Genomic DNA, 16195 nt, shown 5'->3' with positions numbered 1-16195 from the left:
CTCATGTTACTTACCACTAATTATGGCATATATTTACATCTATAAAACAGTGAAATTTTGGGAGACATAATTTAATGCCCCTTTATTGTGTAGATTCCTTTATTTCCATCCCACATTTGAATTTCAAAAATGTTTAGGACTTCAAAGCATCTTTAAAAGCTTGCCCTAATTATAATATGCATTACTTTCTAAAACTCCTAGTTTGCATTGCAGATTCCTGCAAATAGAGGCATTCATTTTAAACATCAATTAATATCATCCACACATCTTCAGACGAGTTTGGGTCTTTGTTTCAGAGTTGCAGTGAGCTCTGGCTAAGCTTTCCTCAGTTAGAAGAATAGTTCAAGCTACTGCAAACATTAAAACTAAGCTGGGGGGTCAGATCCACAGAAAGCCTGACAGGGCCAACATTAATTTATATCAGCTGTTTTTTTCCTATGTCACCAATGAGAGAACATCCATCCTCCTTTCAGATACATTTGGTTCCCAAACCTGTCCTGCAGAAATCAGAGTTCAGGCTGGCACAGAGCATTTGGCAGCGTGACAGACACAAAAGCCCAGTGTGTTATTGCAAGGTGTGCTCACAAGAGGATCCCACTGCACAGTGCTGTGGGTTACATGGAAAAGTCATGCAAAATTTGCCTCAAAATCTGCAGTTCAGGGGTTGAGGCAAAACCTGAGAGAGAAATAACGAAGTTACAGCAGCAGAATTTAGTCTAGGAGGCTTAAGAGTATTTAGAATTAGAGAATTTAAGGATAGTAGTGAGCAATCAGTGGGGCTAGCACTGGATAGAAGCAATTTAAGAAATCAGCACAGGCACCCGGTGTTGACTTCGCTTTTAGACAGGCTGACTGCAACCTAAAGAGGAGAAAACTTTGGGGCTATTCCCAAGTCACAAAAACAGTTTAAATACAAACAAACCACCAGGAACACTGTCCATACTCAGATTAAGGTTAGATGGCACAAATCATTCCTGGGTTTTTAACATAGGTTGGGCTTAGCCCCACCAGGTGAGAGAAGCAGGATTGTGCAGTTAACCCTCACCTGGGGAAAAGTTTCCCCTGCAGATATTCTCCAGCCTTCCCAAATTCTGCATCAGTCTTCCAGGACAGCTTTTACATTTATTTAGGAACCTTTATTTTTGTTTTGATTGTATAACCCTGTGATCTCCAGCCTCGTATCTCTGTCACACAAACCTCCTGTGCCACACCATTAGGAATTATTTACAATTCCCTCTGTTACTGTAAAAGCCTGTCTCCGTGGCCATTTCCCCGAGCTCTGTGGGTCCCAGTGAGCATCTGGGACAAAGCAGAGGAGCAGAGTCAGGGCATTCCAGAGCAGGACAAGGACCAGGGCATTGCAGGGAGAAGGGCTGGTTGTTTGAGGTGCTGGAGGAGCTGGAGTCTCTTCCTTTTGTACCTCCTGCACAGAAAGAGGCCCAGAAGTGTGACACCCAGATGTGTCACCAGGACTGGGGCCAGCTCTTCCATTCCCAGCATCAGGTTGTGTTTCCCATGAGATACAATCTGCATGGAACCAATAAAGCTCTGCAAAGCAAAGCAAACTTTGCTTTGTACTCCATCCCAGTGCTGCCTTGCTAAGTCAAGGCCTCAGCTGGAAAATGTCTTCTTGCAAGGTCTCAGCCCTTCCCCTCACACTTTTTTTAATCAAACCTTATTACCAAAACCAGGACAACAGGGAAAACTGTGCTGGTGAGCAGCCTGGAGCAGAACTAAATGGGAAAGAGCCACAGGAGTATTCTTTCCAGCTACCAGAGCTCAGCTGCTTTCTGCCTTTAGTCATCCTCAGCACAAGTACTCATCTGTGGTCTTCCTGTTTCCCAGATACCCATTCCACAGCACCAGTAAAGTCTAAACAAAACGCCCTTTGTGCTGCCTCCAGTGCCATGCTGACTTGCCTTAACTGCATTTGCAGGGTCACCATCCCTTCTGACACCAAAGCCTCACCTTCACTTCCAACCTTCTCGCCTCATGCCACTCTCACTCTTCCCTTCTCTGGTTTGCCTTGACTCCTCTCACCCAGACCCTGCCTTTCCCTCTCTGATTCTGCTCAGGGTGCTGTCCCACCTGTACTTACTTGCCCAGCCAAAATTCACTTTCCTTTTACCCACCAAAACAAGGACTGCCACAGGCACCTCGGCTGCAGCAGCTCCCAGTGCTGAGAATGATGGATGGCACCGTGGTAATGAAGGAGGAAGACAACAGAAAGGATGGGGAGGGGGAAATGGGAAAATAAACAGTGAGACAGAATATTGGGACTCAGAAATAACCACACATCATGAACAGAACCTGGGAGGAGGTGAACTAAACAGAGAAGGAGGAGGTAGCAGATGATGAGAGAGTAGGTACTTATTTAGAACCGGATACTTAATTCAGCCAAATTTAATCTATTTTCCTACGAATAAATTTGAGGTTACTCACAGGGTCAAAAACACTATCAGCAACCTGTGCCAGCTTTTCCCTGGTGAAATTATGACTGCTTAAAACAGCTTTTCAACATTCCCCATAAAAACGGGATGGCATCTTTTTTTCTGAGGAAATGCCCCGTTGGGGGTGAAAGAAATAAAGCCCAGTGAGCTGACAGCTTAGGATCTAAATCTCATGACTAATTAGTCAGCTCTCTTCTGTTTCTCCTATACATATTCCTACATATGTTTAGGACTGGGGGCCACTGGTGTGAAGTTTATTCCTAGAAGAGCACTCATCGTGACTCTTGCAGCACTCAAACACCACCCCAGGCATCTTCTCTCTGCCTCACTCCCTTGATGGCAGAGAAAATCCACTGGTTTATTTCAAGATCGAGCTCAGGAAAGTGTTCTCATCACATTTTTAATGTATAACCCAGAAGGATGTTAGCACTGTATGTTTTTTAATCTCTGAGTTAATACAGCACAAAATTGTATTAAAAGGCCATTATGTTGGAAGGCATGGTGAGGTTAGGAAATGTTGGATTGAGGTTGCCTGCAGACCCTGGCTGCTGAACTGTATCATGTCACAGGCTGTAGCTGTACAGCTGCACACTCACCCTCTGAACACCTACACAACATTTCCTTGTCCTTGCTGCTCACTGTGTCCCTGTGTCCTGAGCACCACTCAGACCCTGTGCTGAGCACAGGATTATACATTTCACAGAGGCCTTTCTCATGGCCTCTTCTAACAGCCCTGAGTCTGATTTGTCACTTGAGGGGAAGGGGTGGCATCAGCCATGTCACAGACGTGGGACTGAGAGTTTAAAGGTGTGCACTGCTTGAAGGAGACAAGGCAGAGAAGGCAGGCACTCCAATTTTCATAGTCAGGAGAACAACACAGACCTCAAAGATCCAAAGAAAGTCTCTACTGGCTTTAGGTACACCTTTGAGCATCCAGCATGCCTGAAAATCAATTTCCACATGGAGAAAAAGCAGAACATACAATACATCAATTACCATATCACCAATCTCTGCTGCGTCCACGTCTAGCATAAAGTCTGAGGCTTATCATCCTCTGTGGGAAATGAGAACAGGCATGTGAGGTGACATTCATTTTTGCCAGTGTGTTTTGCAAATATTTATGACGCAGAGTGGGTTGGTGAGATGATGGTCCTCAGCCCAAGCCCGATTTCACTAGGAAAGGTTTTAGTGGTCACAGACCCTTAACTCCGAGCTCTGTTCCTCTGCAGCCAGATTTCTCCTGCTGTTATGTTTGTCCTGTTCCCACCCCTCAGAATCCTTTCTTGCTGTACTTCATCCCTGTGTTTCCCTGCAGCCTCCTTATCCCAAGTGCTCCTTCTTCCCACTGCCTCCCTCTTTTTGTGTCCACCTTCTCACCTGCCTGTTCCAGGCCACTGGTGCCTACTGTGTTTCAGCTCCCACTCCTCTGCTGTCTCCTCTTTCTGCCTCCTTGCTCAGCCAGCCCCCAAATACTTGGTCTGCAGCTCCCCATGAATTTCTCAGTGGGTTCCTTCTGCAGCCCAGCACAGCTGCTGCTCAGTGGCTTAGTCCTTCTACATCCAGATTTGAGAAAAAAAAGAGTTTCCCTCATTCCAGTTTCCACTCCTAAATCTGGTGCCACAGAAGCTCTTGGAAAGAAAGGAAGTCTGGGGGATTTATAAGGTGCAGAGCATTTCAGATCCCACAGATAAACGCCAGGAAATCTGATCATAAGCCATGGTTCCAGATCAACCTTTTCTGGTTTCAGCCTCAACCTGTCCACCCTGTAATTAAACCCTGAACTGAAGTTTTACAAGAAAAAAATGAAATGCTTAGATGATAACTGCTGCTATGAAAAGGAGTACACCACAAAAAAGTGCCCAAATGAATTAGTGAGTGTAAAAAGCTTTAGTATGAGCATGAGGCTCAGCATGCAGATTTGCTGATCCTTTTGGGTGAACCTTTTAGTGGTTTAGTGGTGGACTTGGCTGATGGTTGGACTCAATGATCTTAGAGGCCTTTTCCAGCCTAAGTGATTTTATCATGTCGTGATTATGTTGCTAACAGGAGATTTTACAAATACATTAAGACAAACCAGGCTTGTCAGTGACATTTCTCATCACTAGATCAGTACACAGCGTCCCAGCCCTCCATTCAAATGACTTTTTCAGCCTTGCTCTGAATGAGTTATGGAGCAGAGAAACAGAAAGGCAAGCAGAAAGCAGATGTGCTTCAGGAAAACCCCAGGCACCCTCCGGGCTCGCAGCTGTCCCAGCTCCAGTCCTGCTCGCTCCTCTCTGTGCAGGCTCAGGCTCACACCAGGCCTGACCCTTCCTCGTAGCCCTGGGCAGAGGCTGCAGCTGGCAATCACCCAAGAGCAGGTTCCATTCCCCTGCCTTTCCTGGGACCGCTCGATGGCAGTTCCCAGCTCCAGGCGGGGCTCTGGGTACCTGCTGGCAGGCAGAGCTGGGGCACACCTGCCCTGGCTCCTGGCAGCTGCCAGTGTCCCACTGCAGGGCACACAGCAGAGAACATTCTTACTCACCCAGAATTTTACCAGGAAGAAAGCGTTCTGAGGCCCCTTCCCAAAGAGCTCCTTCAGGCCGCCCTTCTTCTCGGGGAATTTGTCGTAGATCTGGCGAATGTCCACCGACTCGAGCAAGGGGTCGCTGTAAGAATGGTTGGCGTGTCCAATGTGCACGAAGAGGTGTTTATTGTACTGCAAGGGAGAAACAGGAGAGTCAGCGCTGTGGGAGGAGAGCAGAGGCTCCTTAGGGCAGGGGGCTGTGCTGAGATGGATTAAATGACACTCCTGGGACTCCTGGGATTCTCTGCACTACGGTTTCCATGAACAACTTCACTGCTTGTGTCACAGGCCCTTGTGAGCAAGGCTCAACATCAAAAACAACCCCCTGTGTCCCCGGTGCAAACCCCCAAGCACGGGCCTCTGCAAGGGGGTGATTTGCACTGCAAGACCCAGGGGCAGCACGGCCACAAAGAGCCCTTCGTGGGCATAAAGAGATGAATGTGCTCAGGAGGAAAGCCTATTTTTGCTCCTCTAAACAATGCCTTTTCATGTTCTGTGTCGTCCTCACAGCCTGAATTTCTGCTCGTGCCACAGAGCCCACTCGTGCACGTGAGGCCCCAAACCTCTCTCTGCAGCACACCTCAGCCACAGGAGATGGAAGAGTTTCCTCCTAACTGCAGGACTACAGTAACAAGGCCACTGCCTCTGTGTTTCTGTGCCTACAGACATTGTCCTCCCACCATTTCCACCCATGTAATATTAAAGAGCCCAACTTCTCCCCCTTCCCTCGGGAGCCAGCTCTGTAGATGAGCATCCCTGCCAAAACACATCCGGCTTCAATTTTCTATTTCTTAACTCCATCCCATCCCACCTCATCAGAATCACAGGAACCACCTGGGCAGTGCCTCTCCTGCCTGGGGGAAACCCTTGGCCCAGTGAAATCCACTCCAAAGGAGTCTGAACACCATCTCTTAGGGGCTGCCATTCCTCTGAGAGAACCTTTCAGCACCAACACGAAAGAGGGAGGATGAGCACACCAAAGACCCTCCACCAGTCAATCAGCACCTCCCAGGGTGATGAGAGCAGAGTGAAGGAGCTCCAGAGTGGCAGGATTAAACACTGGGGGCTTTCACCACGCAGATCACAAAACATTTTGCTAACTCAGTTAAGGGAAAGCTGATATGCAGTCAATGAACACTAGAGAACCCTGTCACACTGAACAGATGCTGTATACAAGGGGCAATTCCCAAAAGCTAGGCACAAATAAAATATTTAAAAAGCCAAAGCAAACCTCATTTAAGCTATTTTGTTTACAATGTACCTGCTGAATGAACAAATTGAAGTGACAAATCTAAATGAATTGGGCAACCACTCAGAGCCTTCCTTCGGCGTGAGCAGAGTCTTCCCTAGCAGATGTCCAAAACTCTGGGGAAAAGGAAATGGACTGGCTAGATTTCTGCACTTAGGAAATGAAATTGAAATCTATTAAAAAAAATCATCTAGCACAGTGAAATCTGAATTTAGAACCAGAGAACACTCACTTGGGTATGGGGCCAAAAATGAGATACAGCCTGTGATTTTCTGCAGGGTTTTATTCCTTTCTAAATTTTGTGGAAGGAAAAAGGAAAGCATAACATCTTATTAAGGCATTTCCACAAGCAAAAAGAATTTGGGGATTGTTTCCTCTCAGTCTTCTCTGCTGGAGTCGTTCCAGGTTGTATAAATAACATTTGCCACATTTTTATGGAAACAGAATCGAGGGCTCAGATCCTCCTGTGAATTGTCCTCCTCCCCAGAGGGGTGTCTCTCTCTCCCAGCCCAAAGATGGAGAGGGAAGGGGGAAGGGAGAGCTGTGCTTTACAGTTTGGCCACTGCAATCTCCCAGGACAATTCACACACTGTACCTTATTCTGCAGGCCAGGAAAACACACAAACTGCTCAGGATCCAAGCGGCAGCAAAAGCAAGCGCATTTATAGGGGCATGGAGCATGAAGTCTTAATACTCTTTAAATATAAAAGCAGAGTTGGAGGCAGCTGCAAAGCTGCCACAGTTGTCTGCAGAGCTCGCCAAAGCACCAGATGCTGCTGCAGCAAAATTTCTGAGCGGGTACAGTAGGACAGATGGTATGACATCACCTGACAACATTCTTAGGACAGAAATGTTTATTTTGATATTGCAATGTGTGATTATTTTCTCCTTATGTTGCTGCAATTCCTATGCTAAGTACAATCATTACGGGGCTAATTAGACGTGGCATATTTCTGCGAACTAACAAACGATAATGCAATATTGGAGCAGGGTAAATGGACACCGAAATGATCCCCATCGGTCGGAGACAAACACGCCCCACGACAGCAACTGATGCATAGATAAAGGCAAAGGAGCAAAGTTTTCTGCCTGTGTTTGTGAGCCCATTAGTGTCTGAAAAGCTTAAAAACATCCTCATTATATTGAGCCTTCACTGTTGATTTAGACTGAGTATTCCAGAGACACTGAAGTACATTAGTTGCTGAGGAATTTACTCTGCAGCATTGAAAGGATTTGCATCTGGCATGGGGGCAGTAATGTGCTTTAGGTGCCATAAACCATCACAAGTCAAATCCTGTATTTTCTAAGTGCACAAGTACACAAAAACAGGAAGAACATTTGCAGCTCTGTCTCTTGTGTCTGCATTACACGACATGCCCTGGAGATGGCCGCCTCTTAAAGCTGAGCTCCTTCCCTTAGAAAAATTCTAGCTATCCAAAGAATGCAGTAAAGCCATGAAATATGACTGTTGTCAAATAATACCGGGAGAAAAATTATAATCCACTTAGGAATTGAAAAGAAGCGAGACAAATTGCCAATGGCAGGGGATGCAAGCATTTAAGCTGGTGCAGAACAAAGACAAACCACCTACATCTGCTTTATCAGCCAGCACGCAGATTTGCAGCAGCTCCTCTCCAGTTCTGCACTTGTGTTCTGGCACAACCACACAGAGCAGCACATGGGGGGCCATGGCTCCCCATGCTCAGGGGATGCAGGTGCTAAGCAAGGTGGAAGGCAGGTGGCCTGAGAGGGGCAGCTGTTTCTGTGGGAATGCACCCCGAGTGCAAGGCTGCTGCCGTGATTTCACCCTCCCACATCCCCCTGGAGTCACTGGATGTGCTCCTGGGGGAAGGAGCCAGGTGGGGCAGGCTGCCTGGAACCCAGGCACTGGTGTATCAGCAGTCTGTGTGCAGCTCTAACCCAAACCCTGCCCAGCCTCAGCCAGCCCCGCTGCCTCGCCGTATCTCATAAATCTGAAACTCTTTAATTTCCTGCTGATGGAAGAAAATCACTTGGTCTGCCAACAAGTTTTCTTATTCCTACCGAAACACTAGTAACTGAATGTTTAATTCCTGCTGCTGTTGTCCTCCACTGAAGCAGACTGGGAGTTACAGACATGACATTTTAATGCTGTAAGTGGAGTCTGGACCAAGTCCTGTTGTTAAGGTTTTTAACGCTTTCCTGTGAAATGCTAAGTGAACTTTCTGTGCTGTGAAACAGCTGTGGGGGCAACCTGGCCTTTCATGGACCTCCCTGCCTTCAACTCCTGCCTGGATCTGCTCAGGGATTGAATCAGAGATGCCAAGCAAAAGGGGATTTATGTTTGCAGAAGTGGAGAGGCAGGTGACGAGGGAGGGCAGTTCCCTGGCACTCTAGGGTCGCCCAGCACTGCCCACAGCAGTCCCAGCATGAAACTGGGACTTGCTGGCTGGGCAAGGTGCTTACACAACGTTTCCATCAGCTCTCCTGCCACACCAAAGATGCATCTTTCAGTTCTGGCCTGTCTGATTTAAGACCCTGCAGTCCCAGTTCCAGAAGTGCTGAGTGCTCAGATGGGAAAATTACGCCTGACTATAGGAAGCTCTCAATAACATTAAGTATTCTGCAAAATCAAGCTCATGACAAATCAGAGGGAACCCTCAAAATCAGTGTCCCATTCATTCTTTTGCACCTGAACTTCTTGGTTTGTCAATTGTGAGTAATAATGCTCCTTCATCCAAAAAGCCTGCACTAGCACATCTGTGAAATGCAAATGGAGGGAGTTATTAATTCCATTTGGAAGGGAGGTTAGACAGTGCGCAGCGAGCAGGGCACGGGGCCACGCGTTTCAACAGCACAAGAAAACAAACTACTCAATAGTTGCTTATCAAAGAAGGGCCATCTACATCTCCCCTGAATGCGGCAGAGGAACAAATAAACACGTGAGCACGTCATTATCTGCTCTCTGCAGAGCAGAGCGTGGGGATATCTCCCAGGCTGGGAGAGCCTGGCTCCACAGGCAGGTTTTGGGGAGGCTGTAGGGGCAGGGGAAGCTCTTGGGGGAGTTGGGGAGAGGCAGGGCACAGGCACAGCCAGGTGCAAAGCCCTTGGGGTGAGCCAGGACGGGTGTTTGGGGCAGGCAGAGGGGAACTCACGGCCCCAGCCCGCCCCATCCCAGTGCCACGGGTGCCCTGAACTTCCAGTTGGGCTGGGAAATCCCGAGGGAAGGAAGAGAGGCCCAGGAAGGCAGCAGAGAGCACAGCCAGGCCCCAGCTGCCTTTCCAGCTTTGGGGGAGAAATGGAGCTGCTCTCCCAGCACACCCAGCCACGCTCTGGCCCAGGAGGCTCCCTGGAAAGGCGGTGTCCTGCTGGGGAAGCTGGCCTGGCGCTTCCACCGCGGCTCCCCGGAATCCTGCTGGCTGGGAAGGCTGCCCGTGGATCCCCAGCTGGGGCTGTGTCAGTACTGGACCTCTTGAAAATGCTTTCTTGGGACTCTTAACTCTGGACACTGGAAAATTAACATCTCCCAGAGAACCACATTTGCACCCCAGGGCCAACACGCAGCTCTCCAGCACGGCAAAACACAGGAGCCTTGTGTTCAGCAAAACTTCTCCTGATTCCAGATTAAAATGACCTCAAATCCTGTGGCTCCAAGACATTCATCCTAACCTGAGTTTGTTAGAGGCACTAAACCAAGGACTTCCCTGTGAGAGAAATGCTGGACTGCTTTTTATGCTGCGTACAGGGAGCACAGAAAGCATAAACAATCCTTGCAACAATGGATATTGTTCAAGGATGGAGGACTTCTTTTGAAAAGATCTCATTTATTTTTCATCACTTAGGTGGTTTGATTAACTTTGGTGAATTTTAGTGCATTTGGCTAATGATGGCAGGCTGTTTTTATGACCCTTGAGCAATCGCTTTCCCTTTCTGGTTCTCAGGCACAATTCTCCCCGGGCTCACAAAGTCCTTTTACAACAACAATAAAACCTGAATTAAAACATAAAGAATGTTTTATTTCTTCACCACTTTTTAAAATACATTTTGGAATCTGGACCTAACGCAATCTGACAGTTTGGATGGGTGGACTAATACTGAAAATGCCCATCAGCAATGTTCTTTATAGCCCTATATAGATATTTTAAATGTAAAGCTGTCTGAAGTGCTCACAATTTAAATAAATGTGACAGCAAGAGTGAGAAACCTCGAAAAGGAAGAGAAGAAACAGGTTTTTTTGTTGGGTGGTGATAGGGCCTTTTTCTCTGACTGAAAATCAAGCTTGAGTCTATATATATATATATATATATATATATAATATATATATGTATATAAGATTTTGAATTATTGAATTTTAATTATTTGAATTATTCTCATTTCAGTTATAGTCTTTGAATTTTATACCTACTTGTGTAGCAGTCAGTTGCTCAGATCCCTTCTAGCCTGCTTGCATGCTCAGTTTATATTTGTTAGGGAACATGGGATTGCTTGGTTTAAGCATTTGTCCTGAAGTTTCACAGAACCACTATAATAAAAATGGAAAGCCCCCATTAAGGAAAACCTGTCTTGGAAGCAACAGATGGGCACAAAACCTGCTCCATCTGCTGAGAACAGAGTTATAGAGGGCAGGCAATAATCAAAGGTAACTGAAATGCTGCTGCCTGGACCTGCAAGGGAAACTTCCATGCACCATTTAAAAACTGCACTTCAGCACAAAACGCCACCAAAGGAAAATACAGCTTGACATTTGTAAGTTGAATTGATTTCCATGTAAAGGAGGAGCAGTTTTACCCATCCTCAGCTGCAGAGTCAGTGTTCCAATATTTTGCAACTGTGCCATCTTGTGTTCCCCGGACTATCTTCTGCCATGCAGAGTTACAGAGAGGGCTGATTATTGTTTCCTCTCTCTATTTTTCTCTTTTGCAACTGGAACAATTTTGTGTCTAGACAAGGAAAAAGATCAGCAGCTGTCCACAAGTGAGAGGACTCTATGGAGCAGATTTCCAGCCCTCCAGAATTCCCACTCTAAACTAAACCACTAAACTGCCTGGAACTCGGTTTTTTGGGGGGTTTTTTTGGGATTTTTTTGTACTTCTAAACACCAATTACCATTGGAAGAGCCACAGAAATGCTGAAGGCCCCACTCCTACCAGGAATTCCCTGTGGGTGGACCTTTGTGGCCATGCAGAGCCCCTCTGCAGGCCGTGGGAGTCACCAGGGCTGACAAACCTCAATTTCTAATTTCTGTACAGGGATAGCGACTGCAAGGGCCCTGCCAGGATCAAGTCCTGTCCCCAGACCCCATGCCAGACACACCTTTTCCAATAAAGGTCTTTCAATAACTTCCAGGTTACATTTTAAGGTGGAATTGGCCTACTTGCCTCTACTACTGTGAGGCTTTCTGGCCTGATTTTGTGTTGGGGGAGAGAGGGAGGAAGGGTCACCTCTCTTTAAGGAAATGTTGGAAGCACATTTGGTGAAGATAATATTTTATGTAAGTTTCTGTGAAAAGCCAGCAATGTAATGAATATATAACTGTCCCTTTTTCAGAAGAGACAGGAGAACTCCTACACATCTCTCCTGCAGCAGCACAATAAATACATTCATTTTTGAGGTCAGCAAAGGCACAGAGATGCTGCAATCACAGCACGTGCCTACAGGACTTCACGTGCACATTGTGCAAACACACACACCTCACCTGCCTGGCTGATTTTATTTGGAAAGTAATAAAAGCCCATCCTTCCTCTGCTGTGCAAACCCTACCTGCAATAAAACATCTCAGCCACACAATGAAGGTGTGCAAAGCTGCAGGCAGAATTCACATTTTCTGCAGTGGCACTAGGGGAGGCTGGGGCTTTGCTGCAGTTCCAAGGAGAGCTCCTGGTGCTGGTTGGAGAGGTCTGAGCACTGCAGACGGGGCAGGCTGGCAGGAGGCACAGACACCAGTGCCTCTCCAGAAAACATCCTTCTCCCTTTGCCCTGGGAACTGGCCACGCCGCCTTGGGGTTTTTTCCCAATGCCCTTTCAATGCCAGATAATCAAATTTACTTAATTCGATGCAAGCAACACTTCTGCTTTTCCTGCATCCCCTTTCCCAGGCAGTGATGGCCCCACAGAGCCATCCTTGGTCCCCATGGCACTGTCTGGGTGCTGAAGGCTGTCCCCATGCACAGCACTGCCCCACTTGGATACAAGGAGGAACTAAACTGGGAACTGGCTTTTCCTAGAGCCTCAGTTTTGCAGTTACAGCACACCAGTAATTGCTCTTTTTAAAACAAGTCTGGGTAGTTTGATGCTCTTGCTTGTCCTGTAAGCCCTCCTGCATAAATGCATTTGAAAGGTGGGCTTCTCAGCAGCTTTCCTACAAGCTGGGACAAGACACAGGGGGCCTCTGCACTCTCAGGAATTTCAAATAATATTAGTTTACTCCAAAGAAGGCTTCACAGTACTTGTGGGGCCATCCTGGCTATCCATGCTTCTATCCAGAGTCTCTCCCTGCAACGCCAAAGCTACTCACTTGCTCAGCTTTTACACAAAACCCCACAGAGGCAATACACCATATTAGTTTTGTGCCCAGATTTTTGTTATAAAAACCGATGGAAAAGGGGTAATTAGGTGGCAGAACAGCCAAGGAGCCTGCACAGAAATGAGATTTCATTCACACACAGACAGCAAGGCTGAGCCTCACGTGGCCACATCCTGTTTTCCTGGTAGCCTGGAGCACACACAGACACACAGACACACAGACACACAGACACAGATCCTGGCATGGGGCAGGGAGGACAGAGCCCATAAATCAGCGGGACACCTTGCACAGGGTCAGCAGGGGCTGGGAAATCTGTGCCTGGACAAGGGTGACTGACAGGGAAACACTGATGCCGTGCTCTGGCAGTGGAAATCCAAAGTGCTGCTGGCTGGACTCGGGGCTGGGGGTGGAGGAGGTGTTCCAGAGGGGTCTGGGGGACAGCAAGGTGAAGCCCACCAGAGCCAGGATTGCCATGAGACCATGGGAAGGCAAAGGGATTGCAGGAAACAGGAATGCCCAGCAGTCAGGTCAGCGCTGAGAGAACCATCCGTGCATTTCCTGCAGCTCAGGGCTAACACAGCCGCGAAGTGTGGGGTATGAACAGCTGAGAAACGCTGCACTTTCACAGGGATGTGTCTTTGCCAGAAGCATTCCTCTGTTGGAAGGTTTCTGGGCTATGTCTCCAATCCCCAATTGTGCAGGGTAAACACTCCTAGGATAACACCCCTGGCCAGAGCCCATAAATGCTATGGTTTCCAGTGCTGGATTATAAAAAGAAAATGATAGCTTCTCTCTTCTCCAGGCTACTGTATTTTATCAGGAATCTGAACAAGAATGGCCTGTCCATATCACCCATTCAGGAGAGTATTTGCTTTTCAGAAATTATCTCGGAAAAAATTCTCAGGTTTGAGTTGAAAGAAGTTCTTTCAATTTATTTGTGGTGCAGCAGAATCAGTGCTAGGAGACAAATGCTCATGGTAAATATATGGTGATTGATGTCAAGGTTCAAGGCTTACTGGAGTAAATGAAACATTACAGCCAACTTCAGAAACTGCCCTTGCAGATATAGTATGCAGCCTAAAAATTAAAAGAAAATTTAAAACTTTATAAAAAAAAAAAATCCAATATGCAATATGCACACTTTCTGTGCAAGTCCCTAATTTTGTTTTGGTTAGGAAACAGATTAGGCTTTAACTTAGAGTTCAAGCACTGAATTCTTGCCAAGAACACAATGCAATTTGGTACACCTGCTAAACTAGGTCAGCAGCGAGGCAGAGCAAACCCTGCCTGCACTCACAGAGGCCTCTCGCTGCTGCAGATGGGGAAAAAGAGGGCAAGAAAGGCAAATCCAGTCCTGGGGTGAAAGGAACATTGCACAGAGCAGCAGTGAGCACAGACACCTGGTACAAGGCATGCCTGGAGGGTGGGGAGCGAAGGAGAAAAGCTGGAGATCAGCAGAAAACGAGCAAAGCTGAGGATCAGTGGACGGGAGGGCAATAATAAATATAAAAATAAGTAAATACTTACTGATTCAGGATCCCTCTGCTGCTCAAGGAAAGCCGAAAACTCCACCAGCCTGAGCTTGGTCGTACCAATCGATCGGCCCTGCCACGCAGGGACTGAGGGAGCTGGAGCTGATGTGGGCTCAAAGCCTGGAACAGAGGAAACAACTTCATGAAGGAGCTGACACATTTCCCCAATCTGTATTTTCTCAATTAAATGTAACTGGGAGTTATGCACATAGCCCTTGGATATTTATATTAATTTTAGCAAGCGATTAATTCAGGATGAGCTGAAATTGGAAAAACTCAGGCCAGTATGTAGAAAAAGAGGTGCCAGCCCAGTAATCTAGTAATGGCAGAAAGAAAAGATCTACTTTGTTTCCTTGGGGCTGTAACTCACTGTAGAATTTCTGTTTGAATTATACACTAGATTACAGAGATTTCTAGAGACTTCACCTGGACCTACAGCTGCACCCCTCCTTGGAAACTGGCATCAAGACTGCCAGGAGACATTACTGCCTTGGGAGTGAAGAGAACTGAATTTCTGGCTCCTAATGTGCCACAGGCTGCAAGTAAATCACCCCTCTTTGTGCCTATTTCTTCTGCCACTCTCAATTCCCCTCTCCTATTTAGAGTACAAGCTTTCCAGGGCAGGCTCTGTCTCTTACTATGTATTTGCACATTGGGTCTCGACTTCTTTTGGAGCTTTTAGGCATCATTATGCTACAGCTAATAATAAATAATTACTGTAGAGAGCTGAGTCATACCCTAAAAAGAAGAAAAAAAAAAGGTTTTAAATTGATAATAAAGAGAGAATGACATGGTCTAGATAGAGAAGGGATCTTAAGCACCCTCTCTAATTCACCTCAAGAGAAGGAATAAATGCTATCTCTTGGTCCTCATTGCAGAAAATTGGGCGAGAAGGAAAGAAAACTGTAAAAGAAGAGGAAAAGGCAGCAGCTCAAAGGCAAAACTCATCCTGGGAGAGACACAGGCACAAGGAAGGCAGGGGGGAGGCACCACAGGTACGAGAACAAAGATTATCCTGAACAAGGCTGAGAAGCAGGGAGAGGTCAGAGGCAGTGTGTGTCCATATCCACAATGAGAATGTGGTACCTGACCCCAAACCTCAAATCTGGGCATTGAAGGTGTGAGACTTGTGCAAAACAGGGAATTACAAATGTCACTGGGTACACATGAACAGGAATTCCAGTGAAGCAAAAACTCATGCATGAGTTTTGTCTGATTTAGAAATACTAATATTCCTTTTCTGAGAGAACACATGGAAGGATAAAAGAAGACAATAAAAAATACCTGACTTAGAAAATAATGTTATAAATTAGGGACATCAAGAAAAGGGCATTCTCATGAATGCAGAAAAATAGCTTTAGTTGAAAGCATTAAATAGCAGCAAGTTAGAAAATCATAAAGAATGGGGTAAGAGTCAAAACCTTGCAGCACAAAGTCAGAAGCATTGGGATCTTTTGGCAAGGGAGATGTAACATGAGAAATCATCTGCAAAGAAATAATGGCCTTTCCTGAAATCAAGCAAGGAAGGAACCTGGGAAAAGGAGCAGGGAATGATCCATGGGAAAGGCTTGATCAATTTGAGCAATGGAATTTGGAATAAAATTAGGTACTTATCAAAGTGGCACCAGGCAAAGCAGGACCTTCAGGAGGGGATGAGTTATAAACAACCTGATACACAGAGAAGTTTTATACTTAATGCTAAACATACATGATTTTGGAAGAGGTTTTAGGCTCAGTTTAAAATAAATTAAGGTGTATTCTTGTTACCTAGCTATTCTAAAAGAAACATTCATCCTATTGCTCATTTTTTACAGTAATTCCTACAATACAGAGCACTGACTGGAAATTACACATCGCAGCTCCTTGCATATGCATTAGTGCTTCCTACCCAAAAAA

At 46.3% G+C, this 16195-nt stretch overlaps 1 protein-coding gene across 8 annotated transcripts in view; it reads right to left on the bottom strand.

The window, feature by feature from the left end:
• The window catches only part of TEAD1 (TEA domain transcription factor 1), a 149596-nt gene that overhangs the window by 12038 nt on the left and 121363 nt on the right, over positions 1-16195 (bottom strand). For all 8 annotated transcript variants that reach the window (XM_086891722.1, XM_086891726.1, XM_086891721.1 and 5 more), the window contains 2 exons: positions 14295-14419; positions 4975-5148 (listed from right to left, as the gene is read on the bottom strand). In XM_086891722.1, coding sequence (XP_086747848.1) covers positions 4975-5148; positions 14295-14419 — 299 coding nt within the window. The remainder of the gene's footprint in view (positions 1-4974; positions 5149-14294; positions 14420-16195) is intronic.

Source organism: Cyanistes caeruleus, chromosome 6 (assembly GCF_971803275.1).
Source record: "Cyanistes caeruleus chromosome 6, bCyaCae1.hap1.1, whole genome shotgun sequence".
Lineage (NCBI taxonomy): Eukaryota > Metazoa > Chordata > Aves > Passeriformes > Paridae > Cyanistes > Cyanistes caeruleus.
This window is presented reverse-complemented; position numbering and strand designations above follow the sequence as displayed.